A 15,021-nucleotide genomic window follows, 5' to 3' on the forward strand; every position below is an offset into this window, starting at 1 on the left:
GGGATAGCGGCGAGTGAGGGAGCTCACGGCAGCGGCGTGCGCGGCTTCAGTGTCCTGTGCGGTGGGCGTGGCTTCAGCGTCCTGGACGCGCGGGCGCAGCGTGTGACGTACGTGCGGCTCAGGCCGTGTGTGGAGCCCTGAACAGGCTAATCAATCAATAGCCGATGAATCGACGATCGAAAACGTTGACAACGTTTTTGATCGTTGATTTTAATCGACTTAATCGATTAACTGTTGCAGCTCTACTAGGTTCAGCAACATTATGTCCCCATAGAATGAGGTCAGCTGCCTATCTGAATACACTGACCAGATTTTTCCAGATTCTTCCCTGATGGCACATTGGGCATATTCTAAGATGACAATGCCGGGACTCATCAGGATCAAATTGTGAAAGAGTGGTTCAGGGAGCATGAGACATCATTTTCACCCATGGATTGGCCACCACAGAGTCCAGACCCTAACACCATAGAATTTTTTGGATGTGCTAGAGAAGACTTTGCGCAGAGGTCCGACTCTCCCATCATCACTACAAGATCTTGGCGAAATTAATGCAACTCTAGATGGAAATAAATGTTGTGACATTGGATAAGCTTATCAAAACAATGCCGCGGCGAATGTGTGCCGTAATCCAAGCTAAAGGCAGTCCAATTAAATATTAAAGTGTGTGAACTTTTTTTTGGGGGGGGGGGTTCTCTCTCTCTGTCTCTCTGTCTCTCTGTCTCTTTCTCTCTCTGCAAACTAAGTAGTTACCTTGTAACACTACCAGTGACATCATCAATGTGCTGTACACAGCCTGTGCAGAGAGCAGAGCTGTGGGAGGGACCCAGCAAGCTCCACCCACTACATTCTGCCTACAGAAGGGGGCAGAGACAAGACCAGTCACCCTGCTCAAGGTGGGAGAGCAGCAGTGACCGGTCTTTATTACAGGAAGTTCCTGCACAGAGGCAAAATGTTATATGATTGCTGGCTAGATGTGGAAAAATAGACAAACGTTACCAAGAATCAAGAAAGAAGGCACATGTCCCTTGTATTCAGACAATATTTGCTTATCTCAGAGTTCCTCTAACCTAAATGATCCCACCTTTGCCCTTCACAGATCTATACCTATCGAGATCAGAGGGCCGCTGCTCTATTGTCTGTCAACATCCAGCGCTGCAAGTCTCTCTGTTGCCGGCTGTGTCCCCGTGTTTTTTGGAGATGGCCCCTATAGATGTCTATGGGGCTGTAATGTGTAGGTGTGGCCAGCAGAGGGAGCATTGTGGCGCGGGATGTGAACAAAAGCTAAACCATGTCCGCCAGATCTCAGCAAGTACAGATCTCCGGAGAGGTAAGGTGGGATCCTTTAGTTCGGGGCAGGGGGACAAAAATGAATAAGTCACTGGACCAAAAACATCTGACAGAAAGGTATGTATGCAGATTTTTTAGTTTTACAAATGGTTGCCATGAGAAGTACTCGAAAATATTTGTTTTATTTTAGCGGCAGTGCAACCCAGTCCAAATTTGTAAAAATAGATTTATAAATCAGTGGGTAGATGCAAGCTACACGTAGCTTTATAGTGTGAAATGCACTGTGTGTAATTATGCTTCACTATAGAGTAGAAGAATATGAGTACAATATGTCTGGATATGAATTTCCTGATTGGTTTATATCTCCCTTCACAGGACTTCCAGAGAACTTACGAGTGGAGGGAATAAACACAATATATCTGCTAAAATGGGACTGGGACTATCAAAAGAATCCAAATGTGACCTTTTCAGTGACCAAAGCGTATGTACTAACAAAACTAATGTTGATTCATATGATCCCTCAATGTCCAACTCCAGGAGGGTTATTCACAAAGCTGCCGAAGGCAGTTGAGCGCATAACCGACCCGAAGTGACGTGAGCCGGACGCTGTTCGGCTATTCGCTTCAGGCTTGTACGGCTGATTTCAGCCGTACATCGGCTTGCTTCGGCTGACTTTGCTTTAGCCGAACATGTTCAGCTGAATCGAAGTGCAGAAGGGGTTCGACTCAGCCGATCCAACATTTGTATTCGGCTCGGCTATTCTGCTCGGTACCTATGTGCTACCAAGCAGAACAGCAAAACAGTGAAAAAAGTTTGGAAAAAAAAAAAAAGTAGGAAAAAATGTTTACAAAAGGTAAATAAATGATAAATGTAAAAAATAAATAAAGATTTTTTTAAAAATCAAGGATTATTGAAAAAAGAAAATTTTTACGGCGCTAGCAGTGACGGCTAGCTCCGCCCAACTGTTTCCTATTGGCCGGGACCTGCCAGAGTCTTCTAGCAGGTCCCGCCCAATGAATAACAACTGGGCGGAGCCAGCTGTGACGACACGGCTGGCTCAGCCAAGTTATCATCGTTTAATGACAGTTCAGCGTCCCCAGGTAACCTGGGGGTCTTCGGGCCTGCCTTGAAGTCTAAGGTGTGGCCATCAGGTTCCCCACTCCCCTGGGGCTCTGTCTTTAGTACTTTGCGGTCGGCTTTGACTTACCATGAGCAATGGGTCCGTCTGGCTTCGGCCAGGTGAACATGAGTGCCTGCTCCTGAGGGTCGGGGAAGGGCCCTATCTCTTTGGGAGATGGAGCGGTTGGCGCACCCAATGCACTGTTTTTTTGTGTGTTTGACGTGCACTTTTTTTGTTCACCTTGTTGTTTCGTTTTTGTGCTTAAAATAAATAAATAAAACTGGTTTGTTATAACATTTTTGTGACCAAGTTTTCTTTTACGTGATGCTCTGCTTTTAAAGTAAAAGAAAACCTTTTAAGCAGTCTGTCCACCCAATCACCCCCCGTGTTTCATGAGTGAATCCCTCTCTGATGTTGTTCTGGAACTAAAAGTATTTTCTTTTTTGTTAAAGCTATTCTTTAGGGAGTACTTGGAGTATCCCGGAAGGATGTGAAAATATCACCGCTTCAGAGTGCAATGTGTCCGGTATAGACGTGTTGTATAGATATAAATTCCTTGTTTCAGTTTACAATAGCAAAACAGATGAGCACAACTCCAGCATTGCCACTTTTTCTCCTTTAGAAGACAGTAAGTGGCTAATACTACACTCCTAATGCATTTCTCTGGTATATGCACATGTGCTTTTTGTATCAAAATGAAACAGTCGTAGGGGGTCTATGTATAAACAAGTCGCAGAGCTATTTGCCACAAAAAAACTTCTGTGCAGATGGAGGCAGCAACAAACTTTCTTAGTATATTTTATTTCGCAAGTTGAATGTAATATTTGGAAAATACCACATTATGGCCACTAGATGGAGCTGAGCAGCATACAAATAAAGTATTTATTTCCTATGCTCCTCAGCTCCATCAATAAGTACTTCCTTCCTATGCTCCTCAGCTTTATCTAGTGGCCATAATGGGGTATTTCTGAATATTACACTCGACTTAAAAATAACTTTGGTTTTTGCCTCCATTCGCACAGAACAAATGTCCACAGATCTTCGCAGGATGAATGACTTTGAAAAGTTTATTAACAGACCCCTTAAAGTGAACCTTTCAGTAACTTTATAAGTCTGTAGACACGTGCGATTCGTTTCGCTCCGAATCGAAATTCGGACGAAATTTCAGAGATTCGAATGTATTCGAATTCCAAAATACAGAAATAACGAATGCAAACGCATCCGACTTTCCGTTTACGACATACGTTACCGGTAGTCTGGACGATATTTCGTTTGTGGACGAAACTCCGTTGCTGCAAAATGACATTTGAGAAACATTTTTTTTTTTTTACAGTCTGCAGAAGAGGAAAAAAAAAAGCGTGAGGTTCCCCCCCCAATTGATACCAGACCCTTTAGGTCCTGCCGGATTAACTTGGGGGGAGGGGCGGATCCGTACGCATTGATTAGCGAGCAGAACGTCCGCCTGCTGGTCTCTTCTACATTGATGTTTTTAGAGAAGAACTTTTCTGGCAAATAAAAAATGTACCCTTGCAATGGGGTTACCCCCCACACAGACATACTCACCTGGTCCCAGCTCCCACCGGACTATTAGACCGGTCTTTGCAGCCTCTTCTCCCCTGGACACCGACTGTCTAAGGAACGCTGACGTCTTCTGGTCTTATGGAGGTCCATTTACTTGCATGAGACATGAGGTCACTGAGGGACATTCCACAGCCGGAGAGGAGGAAGAGATAGGTGAACGCTGACCACTGCGGAACCAAGGATCAGGGGATTAAAGTTTTTTTTCAGCCCCGTATACAAAACAAGCATTTAACGTGTGCAGATTTGGCCCCGCTGCAAGGGTAAGTTTTGTCCAGAGTTCTTCTTTAAGAGGCAGGGAAATAAGAAGTCCCCAATCTGCTGTTTAAAAACATACGCTGGTAGAAAAGGGATTAAAGAAGTTGGAAGTGGTGGCAGTGTTTTAGGGTATGAGAGTGAAAGTGCTTAAAATCCATTATGGTATAATCCCTCATTCATACCTAGGCGTATCGTAAATGTAGGATTCACAAGATTAATTTTCATACGTAGACGCACCCGACGCGTGTGCTCGCAGGGGACTTGAAAAAATTGTTTTACTTTACTTTATTTGCTATCACATAGGGGGGCTTACAAGCAGATTGGTGGTGACAGGTACTCTTTAACGTGATACTGGGGGTCCTAAAGATTTCTAGTGTCACCTTTCCACTTGAAATAAGCTATTGAAGTGCAGATCGCACATCAATAGCTTATAGTTGGGCTTCAGGAGCCGAGCAATGACAGATATGGGACCGGAAGTGATGCAATATGCGTTGCTCTCGGTCCCATAGTACGGGGAGGAGATCGGTGAACAGACGTTCGCCACTCTCCTCCCCAGCTTCCCACCAACACCCAAGAAGCTAGTCCTGGGCCCATAGGATGGGCAACGGAGCCCGGGAAACACGGCGGGGGATGTCGAGCGGTCCGTTTACTGGCCCAGAGAAGCGATCTGGCGACAGCTGAGTCGCCAGAATCACTTCTATTGTAAAGCCGCCGGGAGTCTGTTTAAAGGGGCCCGGTGCGAGGGATGTACTATGGACGTCACTGGTCACTAAGGGGTTAAGGAGGGACAGAGATAGTGGAAGAGCTTACAGTGCATTAGGGTATAGTGTAAGAATAGCAAAGGTGGAAGAACTTTCAAACCATTAGGGCCCATTCACACCATGTCTGGATCAGATGCAAAGTAGACCAGAACATTTGGTCCAAAAACGCACCCCCATTCATTCCTGTGGTAAAAAGTGAGGCTAATTCACACTATGGCGTTCAGTTCCAGAACGTTTTTAAAAAGTACTACATGGACCATAAAAAAAACGCACCAACATACATCAAAAACGCGTCAAATGCATCCAGATCTGGTCTGGAGAAGGTGTGAACAAGCTCTTAGGGTCTATTCATGCAAAAACATTTGTGTACCATACGTGCGCTAGTGTGCATTTTAACGCTCACTGCTCTGAATTGCAGCGCTTGTTATTTTACTTCTCAATGACATAGTAATGCGGCACAGCGTGCTGTAATAAATGTGATGTGAAGGGGGACTCTGATGTGAAGGGGGGGCTCTGATGTGGAGGGGGACTCTGGTATGAAAGGAGGAGACTCTGATGTGAAGGGGACTCTGATATATAAGGAGGGTGCTCTGATGTGGAGAGGACTATAATGTGAAAGGAGGGGACTCTGATGTGAAAGGAGGGGACTCTGATGTGAAAGGAGGGGACTCTGATGTGAAAGGAGGGGGCTGTGATGTGAAAGGAGGGGACTCTGATGGGAATGTGGGACTCTGATATGAAAGGAGGGGACACTGATATGAAAGGAGGGGGCTCTGATGTGAAGAGGACTCTGATATGAAAGGAGGAGACTCTGATGCCAAAGGAGGGGACTCTGGTGTGAAAGGAGGGGACTCTGATGCCAAAGGAGGGGACTCTGATGTGAAAGGAGGGGGCTGTGATGTGAAAGGAGGGGACTCTGATGGGAAGGTGGGACTCTGATATGAAAGGAGGAGGCTCTGATGTGAAGAGGACTCTGATATGAAAGGAGGAGACTCTGATGTCAAAGGAGGAGACTCTGATATGAAAGGAGGGGGCTGTGATGTGAAGAGGACTCTGATATGAAAGGAGGAGACTCTGATGTGAAGAGGACTCTGATGTGAAAGGAGGGGGCTCTGATGTGAAAGGAGGAGACTCTGATGTGAAAGGAGGGGACTCTGATATGAAAGGAGGGGGCTCTGATGTGAAAGTAGGAGACTCTGATATGAAAGGAGGGGGCTGTGATGTGAAAGGAGGGGACTCTGATGTGAAAGGAGGGGGCTCTGATGTGAAAGGAGGAGACTCTGATGTGAAGAGGACTCTGATGTGAAAGGAGGAGACTCTGATGTGAAGAGGACTCTGATGTGAAAGGAGGAGACTGATGTGAAAGGAGGGGACTCTGGTGTGAAAGGAGGGGACTCTGGTGTGAAAGGAGGGGGCTATGATGTGAAAGGAGGGGGCTCTGATGTGAAAGGAGGGGGCTCTGATGTGAAAGGAGGAGACTCTGATGTGAAAGGAGGGGGCTCTGATGTGAAAGGAGGGGACTCTGATGTGAAAGGAGGGGACTCTGATGTGAAGGAGGGAACCCCTTTTTTTGTGTCACCAATATCTGGAATAAGGGTGTGGCATGGCTTTTAGGTCGTTGTTTACATTTTGCTGGGGTGCCTAGACTGGAAAAAAAACTATGTAATAGAATGGGGATGACAGACCCAGAGACGTCACCTTTTAGAAGTTTTTCTTCACTCATATTCCCTTTGTTTCCCAAGCTGTGATAGGACCCCCCACCAACCTGACTCTGACTCTACAGAACAACGATCTGCACATTACTGTTATGCACCCTGAAGCATTTCACAATTCAGTTCTCCGTCAGAACTGCCCGTGGATGTATCACCTGGAGAGCTGGAAAACCTCTACACCTACAGAAGTAAGTCAAACATCCATTTACACTGCAACTGAAGCCAACACGTTTTTGTTTTTGTTTTGGATAGAGTGGAGAAGAATTAGAACCACTGTCCGGTTTTTATTGCTTTCCGCGTCCCTGTTAGGAAGATTCACCTTCTCTACATGTCCTGGTGGCCGTTGTCATTGAAAGTGAAAGAAGATCCCAAATGTTTTGATTGTCCCCAGAACAGGAATAGATGGGGAATCTCCCAATGGGGACTCTAGTTCTGGAGATCACCAGGGATTTCCCTCGCTTTGGAGGGATTTCCTTGTGGACAGGAAGTGAAGGGAAATCTTCCGAATGGGACACAAATGACAAAAAAAAGCTGACAGGGGTTATAACTAGGGATATACCGATACTAGTACTCGCCCAAATACCGATACTAGTACTCGCCCAAATACCGATACTAGTACTCGCCCAAATACCGATACTAGTACTCGCCCAAATACCGATACTAGTACTCGCCCAAATACCGATACTAGTACTCACCCAAATGCTCCGATGCCTGGCCCCATACTTCCAGTATCAGGAAGTTGGGCAACACGTCATTACATGGTGCCCGGCTTCCTGATTGTTTGGAAGCTGGCCAATTGGGAAGCCAGGCGCCGTGTAATGACGAGGCGCCCGGCTTCCTGATTGTTTGGAAGCTGGCCAATTGGGAAGCCAGGCGCCGTGTAATGACGAGGCGCCCGGCTTCCTGATTGTTTGGAAGCTGGCCAATTGGGAAGCCAGGCGCCGTGTAATGACGAGGCGCCCGGCTTTCTGATTGGTCGGGAAGCCAGGTTCATGCTCTCTCGTCACCTCATGACAAGGGAGCAATGGAGACAGCTTCCCGGCCAATCAGGATGCTGGGCTCCGTGTAATGACGTGTTGCCCAACTTCCTGATACCTGAAGTATGGGGCCAGGCATGCACAGGCAAAGCCGGCTGCATGCTTTCTCGTCACTAGGAGCATGTGGACGGCTTCCCGGCTAATCAGGAAGCCAGGTGGCGAGTCATTGCACGCCGCCTGGCTTCTGGAAAGGGACTTCCGGTACTCGGTATTCGTATCGGCGAGTAACAAAAAAAAATATCGGTACTCGATACCGAAATACCGTTATCGGTGCATCCCGAGTTATAACCCTCACTTACTGTATCCAAAAGTGGAAAAAAAAAGTTTTAGAGGCAGTTCTACTGAGTCAGAACTCGGGGAAAAATGTTAACCCTTGCAGTGGGGCTACAACTGCTCTGCAAGGGTTAAGTGCTCGTTTGTGTCTTGGTTCAAGAAAAAAAGTTATACTCATCCGATCCTTGGAGATGGTCTGAACTTAATTACTAGCAGAAAACCTTCACAGTAACCCCCCAAACACAACCTCAGAATAGTGGGACGACAATGTTTTGGGACCTCACAGGGCCCCTTTAAGATGAAGCGTTGTCATCCGTTATATTCAGTGCAAGTAAAATGCCTGTGCTTGCTATTTACAGGAGTGCTGGCATTCCTTCTGATGATAATTAAGTTGGCCACACCCTATATGCAAATTAGCTATACCCTATATGTAAAATAGCCACACCCTATATGTAAAATAGCCACACCCTATATGTAAAATAACCACACCCTATATGTAAAAAAGCCACACCCTATATATAAATTAGCCACACCCTATATGTAAAAAAGCCACACCCTATATATAAATTAGCCACACCCTATATGTAAATTAGCCACACCTTCTGTTTGTTGCAGCTTTTACCTAGGTTGACACCTATAATTGGGCATTTTAAGGTTAAACTGGCCAGGCAATGGGCATTATTATCATCATTATTTTTTTTATACAGGATTTATATAGCGCCAACAGTTTGCATCACTTTACAATATAAAAAGGGTGACAAAGCAGTTACAAAACATTTCAATAGGAGGGTTAGGACCTGCTCCAAAATGTAATATTTTTCTGTGCTGTTTGAGGAAGATTTCCCTACTGGCCTTGAGACATCGCTTCCTGCTGGTGACAATAAAGTGTCCTGTCTTTTCATCTGAACACTGGCGTGCTGGTGATCCCTTGAATCAGGTTGGTTATATGACGCACAGGGTCCTCTTCCTCTTTGCGTCTGCTACAGTGGTGGGCGTCCTCAGTGTTGCAGAGAGTGGTGCTGATGTGCATCACTGTGTGTAAATTTAAGGAGCCATAACGATGCTCCCTTAGGGGGCGGGTCCATGGCGCTCTGCATGCACAGGATATCCTCAGTCAAAACCTGCCGGGGGGACCCTTTTTTGGACATTTTTAGATGCAATGACGCTTTTTCCATTTTGTTTTTTTTGTGTGCAGGTGAACGCTATGCAAAATATAGGAATGCACTTTAAGATAGATGCCGTGGAAGCCTCAACAACCTATTGTGCAAGAGCATATACAAAATGTAGTGGGGGCAACAGAACCGGGCTTTATAGCAAGATTTACTGCATTACAACTGGTATGTATTAACATCAGATAAAAGCATTGTACTAGGCCTGTTCATTAGTGTGTATAACTACATGCAGCTATATCACAGTGTTAGTACACAGTACATGTTACTATCAGCTATTTAAAAAAAAAAAAAAATAATAATAAATACATTTCTTAATCATTCATCAATGGACACAGGGTGAGAAGGATTGTGAGACATTTGGGTTACATTGCTGCATGCAGGAGAATAGGACAATGGCTAATAAAAGCTGTGAGGCAGCATATATCCCCTCCTACTCCCATCATGCTTTAGTTTCTTGATCGTTTCCGTAGGAGAATGGACATCTTCTCCTATTTTAGCGAACACTCCAAGATATTTTTTCTTCATTTAAGATTCTTTGGTAGCAGCAGAGCCATGAGAGCTCATTTTGTAATTTTCTGGACCTGTTGATATTCGGCACTGTCTTGGAGGCCGTAACCGGACCTCGCCATGATGAAAACGTGGTGCTGGCCTGTAATGTGACCCTCCGACACTGTTTCCTGTTTGTGGCACTCTCCAGACTAGTGGACTGTGTTAGTGAGCCGCAGGACACTTTACAGGTCCAGGGCCATGATACAACCATAGGTGGCATCCTCTGCTGGAAGACTCCCCTGGAAGGTAACTGAGGGATGAACACTGTATGAACTAAGCAGCTGGTCCCTGCCTTTTCGGTATTAACTAATTTGTCTGTTAGCTGCAGGGCGCTCTTCCAGAACAGCGTGCGGCTAATTTCAAGGGCTTTGCCCCTTTACAAGAAGCCTGGCATGTGATAATATTCTCTTGCTGGTCCCCCTGGGGGGTTAATGCTTGGGATTTAAGAGCTGTGACAGACAGGGAATGGTGCTACATCACTCCAATGTATCACACCTTAGCTTTGTTACTGCATCACACTAATGTATCACACATGCCCCTTATTACTATTATAGCTATTACTGTACCACTACAGTATGAGATACGTCACAGCCACACAGGACCACAGCAAGCATGTCTTTGACAGTACTATCTGATGGCGACGTTGTCACAGCCGGCCATCTAACCTCTCCAGCAGCTACTGTGTGAGCCCCATTTATTGGGTTTTGTCACACTTCAAACTACAAAACTTGAGGTATGGCCAACCATAAGAGCATGGGGAGCCCCCAAGCTCGTCATCCACTAACAGGTCTGGGGCAGCTTGCAGTATCCCCTCTAAAGAACCTGACGCCGACAGCCTAGAACGTTGTCCCCTATTTGAGTTTACACGCTCCGTGGAGTCTTCCCTGAGTTCATCTGGGGTGGCTTTCTCCTTTTCATAATCCAGGGTGGAATTTTGAGTGGCTGTGTCTGATTTTATGTTTAAAAAAAAAAAATCACTGCCATGATATCGTATTTAGAAAGGGTGGTAAGTCTATATATACGCCAGGGCTGGCTTCTAAAAGTTACAAGTCATAACCTGTCAAAGCTTTTCCAGTACATGCCTTAGGACCTATTCACACCACATCCAGATCATCTCCATTCCAGATTGTTTCCGGACCCAAAATGCATCCTAATGTATCCCTATGCTATTTCTGGCCTCTGTTCACACCAGCGCAGTCCGTTCCAGGCCAAAAAAATACTGTAGGTCTCATTTTGTCTGGTCTGGAACGCATGGAAACACATCGAAAACGCACTGGAATGCACCTGAAAGCCCATTTTAAGCTAAAAAAAAAAAAAGCTCCCGAATGCGGCAAAATCACAGTAAAAACACAATGCACTACGTTCCAGATCTGGTCCGGAAAATGGTGTGAGCCTGCCCTTACTACTGCAACCTTTTTGAAAAGTGACTGGTCTGCCCCTGACAAGCTGTTTTGGCTTCCCTCACCTAATGTCTTGCTGAGTAAAGGTGGCTATACACTTTACAACCCTTGCAAGACTTTTGTAAATGTTTTTGCATGTTACAGTCCATTTATATGCAGTGTTAAGAGTGTGTTCAGAGCAACATGTGCAGTTTTTAGGGGCCCGCATGCTTTTCAGTGTCAAATTCAGTGTCCATACACATCTGCTTTAGTAGTTTTCAGCACTACAATTTCACTGTAGTTGGCAATCAATAAACTGGTCATTTTTATGTCCTTTTTTTCATTTCTAGCTCCTCGGTCTTACATAAAAGAATGGATCATAGGGTCGGTCTTCGTGGCAATAATTGTCATCTCAGCCATTCTCTACATCTGTCTCTGTCCTTTGAAACGGTACCTCAGACACATTTTCTTCCCAAAAAGCAAGCTGCCATCAAGCATCGAAAAGGTACTGGGAAAATAGACAAACCGAAAATGTTAAAACAAAAACTGTTTCCCCTAAATTCAATTATAAAACATTTATTATTACCCAATTTTTTGGTAAAATATAAAAGGCGGGGTCACATCAGGTAAAACGACACCAAACATGTCAAGCCTTAAAATTGCGTGCGCGCGCGAAACCTCAAAAAACTATAATACCCAAAAATGGCCATAGGCGACGCTTGATGGCCCTAAAATGATTGCTCTCACTGTGACGTTTGTGGCGATATGTAACATGTGTAGCGCAATTGTCATTTTCGCGCGCTGGCGCATCTGACGCGTATTTACGTTTATATGTGCGTAAAAGCAGGGGTGGGGGACTTAAAAATGTTGGGGTTTTCTTTTAAACTTTTTCACATTTTTTTTTACACCTGTTTTTGCTATCATATAAGGGGATAACAATCCCCCTATATAATAGCAAAGGCACACTGACAGTCCTCTTTATGGAGACATTAGGGGTCTCTAAGACTCCTAATGTCACCTGGGGACCCCCAAAGAAGCTGATTAAGCACTTCTCTCTGGCTACAGCAGCCAGAGGAATGACAGGTGAATGCGGAAGTGATGTAGTACACATTACCGTATTTTTCCGTCTATAAGACGCCCCTATGTATAACACGCCCCCAACTTTTCTTACCCAAAATTCTGAAATCCATATTTTAAATGGTATAATGCATCACACTTACCTCAATCACGTTATGCTCCGACATTACAGCTCCGGGCACTGGCTGACTGACCCAAAATTCTGAAATCCATATTTTAAATGGTATAATGCATCACACTTACCTCAATCACGTTATGCTCCGACATTACAGCTCCGGGCACTGGCTGCACGCTCTCCCGAACGCCGGCTGACGTCAGGTACAAAAGATTTATGATCGGATTACAGAGACAAGATAACAGCTTTCCTCCAATCATAAATCTTTTGTACCTGACGTCAGCTGTTGCTGGGGAGAGCGGCTCTGTAATCCGCTCTCCCCAGCAACAGCTGACGTCAGGTACAAAAGATTTATGATTGGAGGAAAACTTATCTTGTCTCTGCAATCCGAAGTGAGGCTACGGTAGTTTGCAGTGGTATCGGCACTTTCGCAACCGCGGTTCTCCTCTCAGCCCCTGTGTGTAAGACGCCCCTCTATTTTTAGGCAAACATTTTAATGAAAAAGTAGCGTCTTATACACGGAAAAATACGGTACTTCCGCATTCACACTACGGTGGGAGATCAGCAAGGAGGAAGATGCTGAACTCCCTCCCATCTTCCTCCTGACACCCACCTGAGGCGGTCCCAGGCTGCAGATGGGGCAGCGGATCACGGGATTGAAGGTGAGGGTGTAGGAGGGGGGGGACAGCAAAACGGCGGCACTCGAGGAGGGGCGCGCGCATGTAGAACATACAAGTGATCGGACGGCTATAGAGCCACCGATCGCTTGTCTGTGAAACAGCCGGTAACGGCTGTTTGCAATGGACGTTTTTTTTTCCGCCCGTGCGCGCACAAAAAAAAAACCCCACCAATGGGAGTTTGCCGCCTGTCCGTTTTTTCACAACGGGCGGACGGCAATCACTCAAAGTAGTATGAAGGTCTGGGCGTTTTTATCTTAATGCATTCTCTGGATTAGGGTAAAAACCGCCCAGAACCCTTTTCTCTCCCCCTGTCCCCCCCACACTTACCTGTGTCACCGCTGTCGCTGGTCCCAAAGTGGTATCATCTATGACGTCATATCTCATCATCGTCCTTTCTATCTGCTTCCTTGTTTTTCTGTGCAGTGTTGTGGTGTCTTGTGCTATCGGAGTTCCCAATGCAGAGAAACCTCACTGGGGTGGTAGAGATTCTTGTAGGCCCTCACGTGTTGTGTGTTTTTTAGGTGCTGCTATTGAAGCCTATGGGGCCAAAAACTCACCTGCAAAAATTGTTCATGTACTTTTTCATGCCACAAGTGGCAGCACGTCACCATTGAATATAATGGGAATCTCCTGTTGAGCTTTGTTGTGCGTTGGGAAGGTGTGAATGGGGGCTTATGAGTAGGGGAGGACTGGGCTGGGGGGCATTGGTCCCCCGGGGCCAGTACTGTTTTATATGTGGTGTCCCTCACCATTCAGACACCAATTGGAAAGGGACCCACAGTCAATGACACATAGTGGGGGATATTTAGCATGTCATAATGAACCATACCAGACTAGCATGTTCTAGGGTGGGTTCCTTTACATTTTTTCAGTGTGTGACCATGCAGGTAAATGTGCATTGTGGCAGGGATGTCCCCAGACCGGGTGTCACCCAGCCCGCACGTTATTATGTATGCACGCAATGTCATTACGCACGAGCACTGCCGGTGGCCATCTTGCTGATGGATGCTGGAAAAGAGAGGAGGGACTTCATTCAGTGGGATACGGTATGCCCTCCTTTCTCCTGCAGCTGTCGAGCTCTCTGTCATTTTGGTGTGACCCCCTCTGATGGTGTCACCCGGTGCCGACCGCACCCCCCTTGGATAGCACTACTGCACTGCGGTTCCAGCACCCCAATGCACACAATAAGAACGCACCTGCACTATAGCTCCCAACAACACATGAGATGTGAATACTCTGCTGTACATTGTGGAGTACTTTTATCAAATGTAGCTCAGGTGTGTTGACAGCCCATTCAAAATAAACCGGTTGCCTTACGCAAACATACACACAAAGGTGTGAACTGGCCCTATATCACTTCCACGGGATGATCGTTTGACGTGTTCTCTTTTTGCTCTTCATAGGGTCTGCAGGACTCGCCTCGAAATTACATAAAAAACTTATTTTTGTTACACGAAGAAGAGAAAACTGACAGGTGCTATATTATGCAGAACAGTCCGGTGGACGCTGAGACCACAATGGATAAAAACAGTTCAGAGGCGAAAGGCCGCGACTCTGGGAACTACTCCAACGAGGATGACGTCACAGCCGCCACTCAATGAATTCTCCTTGCTGTGCACGTGAGCTGAAGACTTTATTCAGTCCATACATGATGCTGGACCCCTGACCGTACCAGACCTTCCAATATGGCTGAAGACTCTAATGTTCATTTGTTGCAAAATATGTTTACATGGTCCAATATCTCCTCTGACAGAATGCATCATTATCATGGTTTTCATACAGTATTTACAACTCGTCTACCTTCATCACCCAAGAGAACCTGTCATTTCCACCAGCAGGTATTTCAAAGCTTGCCGGTTCATCTGAAGACATTTTATGCGAGCGTACATTTCATGGTGTCAATGAGCAGAACTTTACTGGCATAGCTCATAAAATGTGTTTTATTTTGTGTATTCATGGAGCTGTGACACGTTATGCAGCTTTTTAGGGACCATTCTCAACAGTCCTTATTTTGGTGAAGCTT

At 45.7% G+C, this 15,021-nt stretch overlaps 1 protein-coding gene across 1 annotated transcript in view; it reads left to right on the forward strand.

Annotated features, from left to right (window-relative positions):
* Positions 1–14,599, forward strand: part of LOC108794147 (interferon alpha/beta receptor 1-like) — a 33,036-nt gene extending 18,437 nt beyond the window's left edge. The window contains exons 5-11 of the mRNA XM_018565139.1: positions 1,663–1,768; positions 2,860–3,035; positions 4,013–4,141; positions 6,747–6,904; positions 9,222–9,363; positions 11,477–11,631; positions 14,402–14,599. Of these exons, the coding sequence (XP_018420641.1) occupies positions 1,663–1,768; positions 2,860–3,035; positions 4,013–4,141; positions 6,747–6,904; positions 9,222–9,363; positions 11,477–11,631; positions 14,402–14,599 (1,064 nt within the window). The remainder of the gene's footprint in view (positions 1–1,662; positions 1,769–2,859; positions 3,036–4,012; positions 4,142–6,746; positions 6,905–9,221; positions 9,364–11,476; positions 11,632–14,401) is intronic.
* Positions 14,600–15,021: the final 422 nt, after the last annotated feature.

Source organism: Nanorana parkeri, unplaced genomic scaffold (genome assembly GCF_000935625.1).
Source record: "Nanorana parkeri isolate BGI_ZX_2015 unplaced genomic scaffold, ASM93562v1 scaffold817, whole genome shotgun sequence".
In the NCBI taxonomy this organism is placed as follows: Eukaryota; Metazoa; Chordata; class Amphibia; order Anura; family Dicroglossidae; genus Nanorana; species Nanorana parkeri.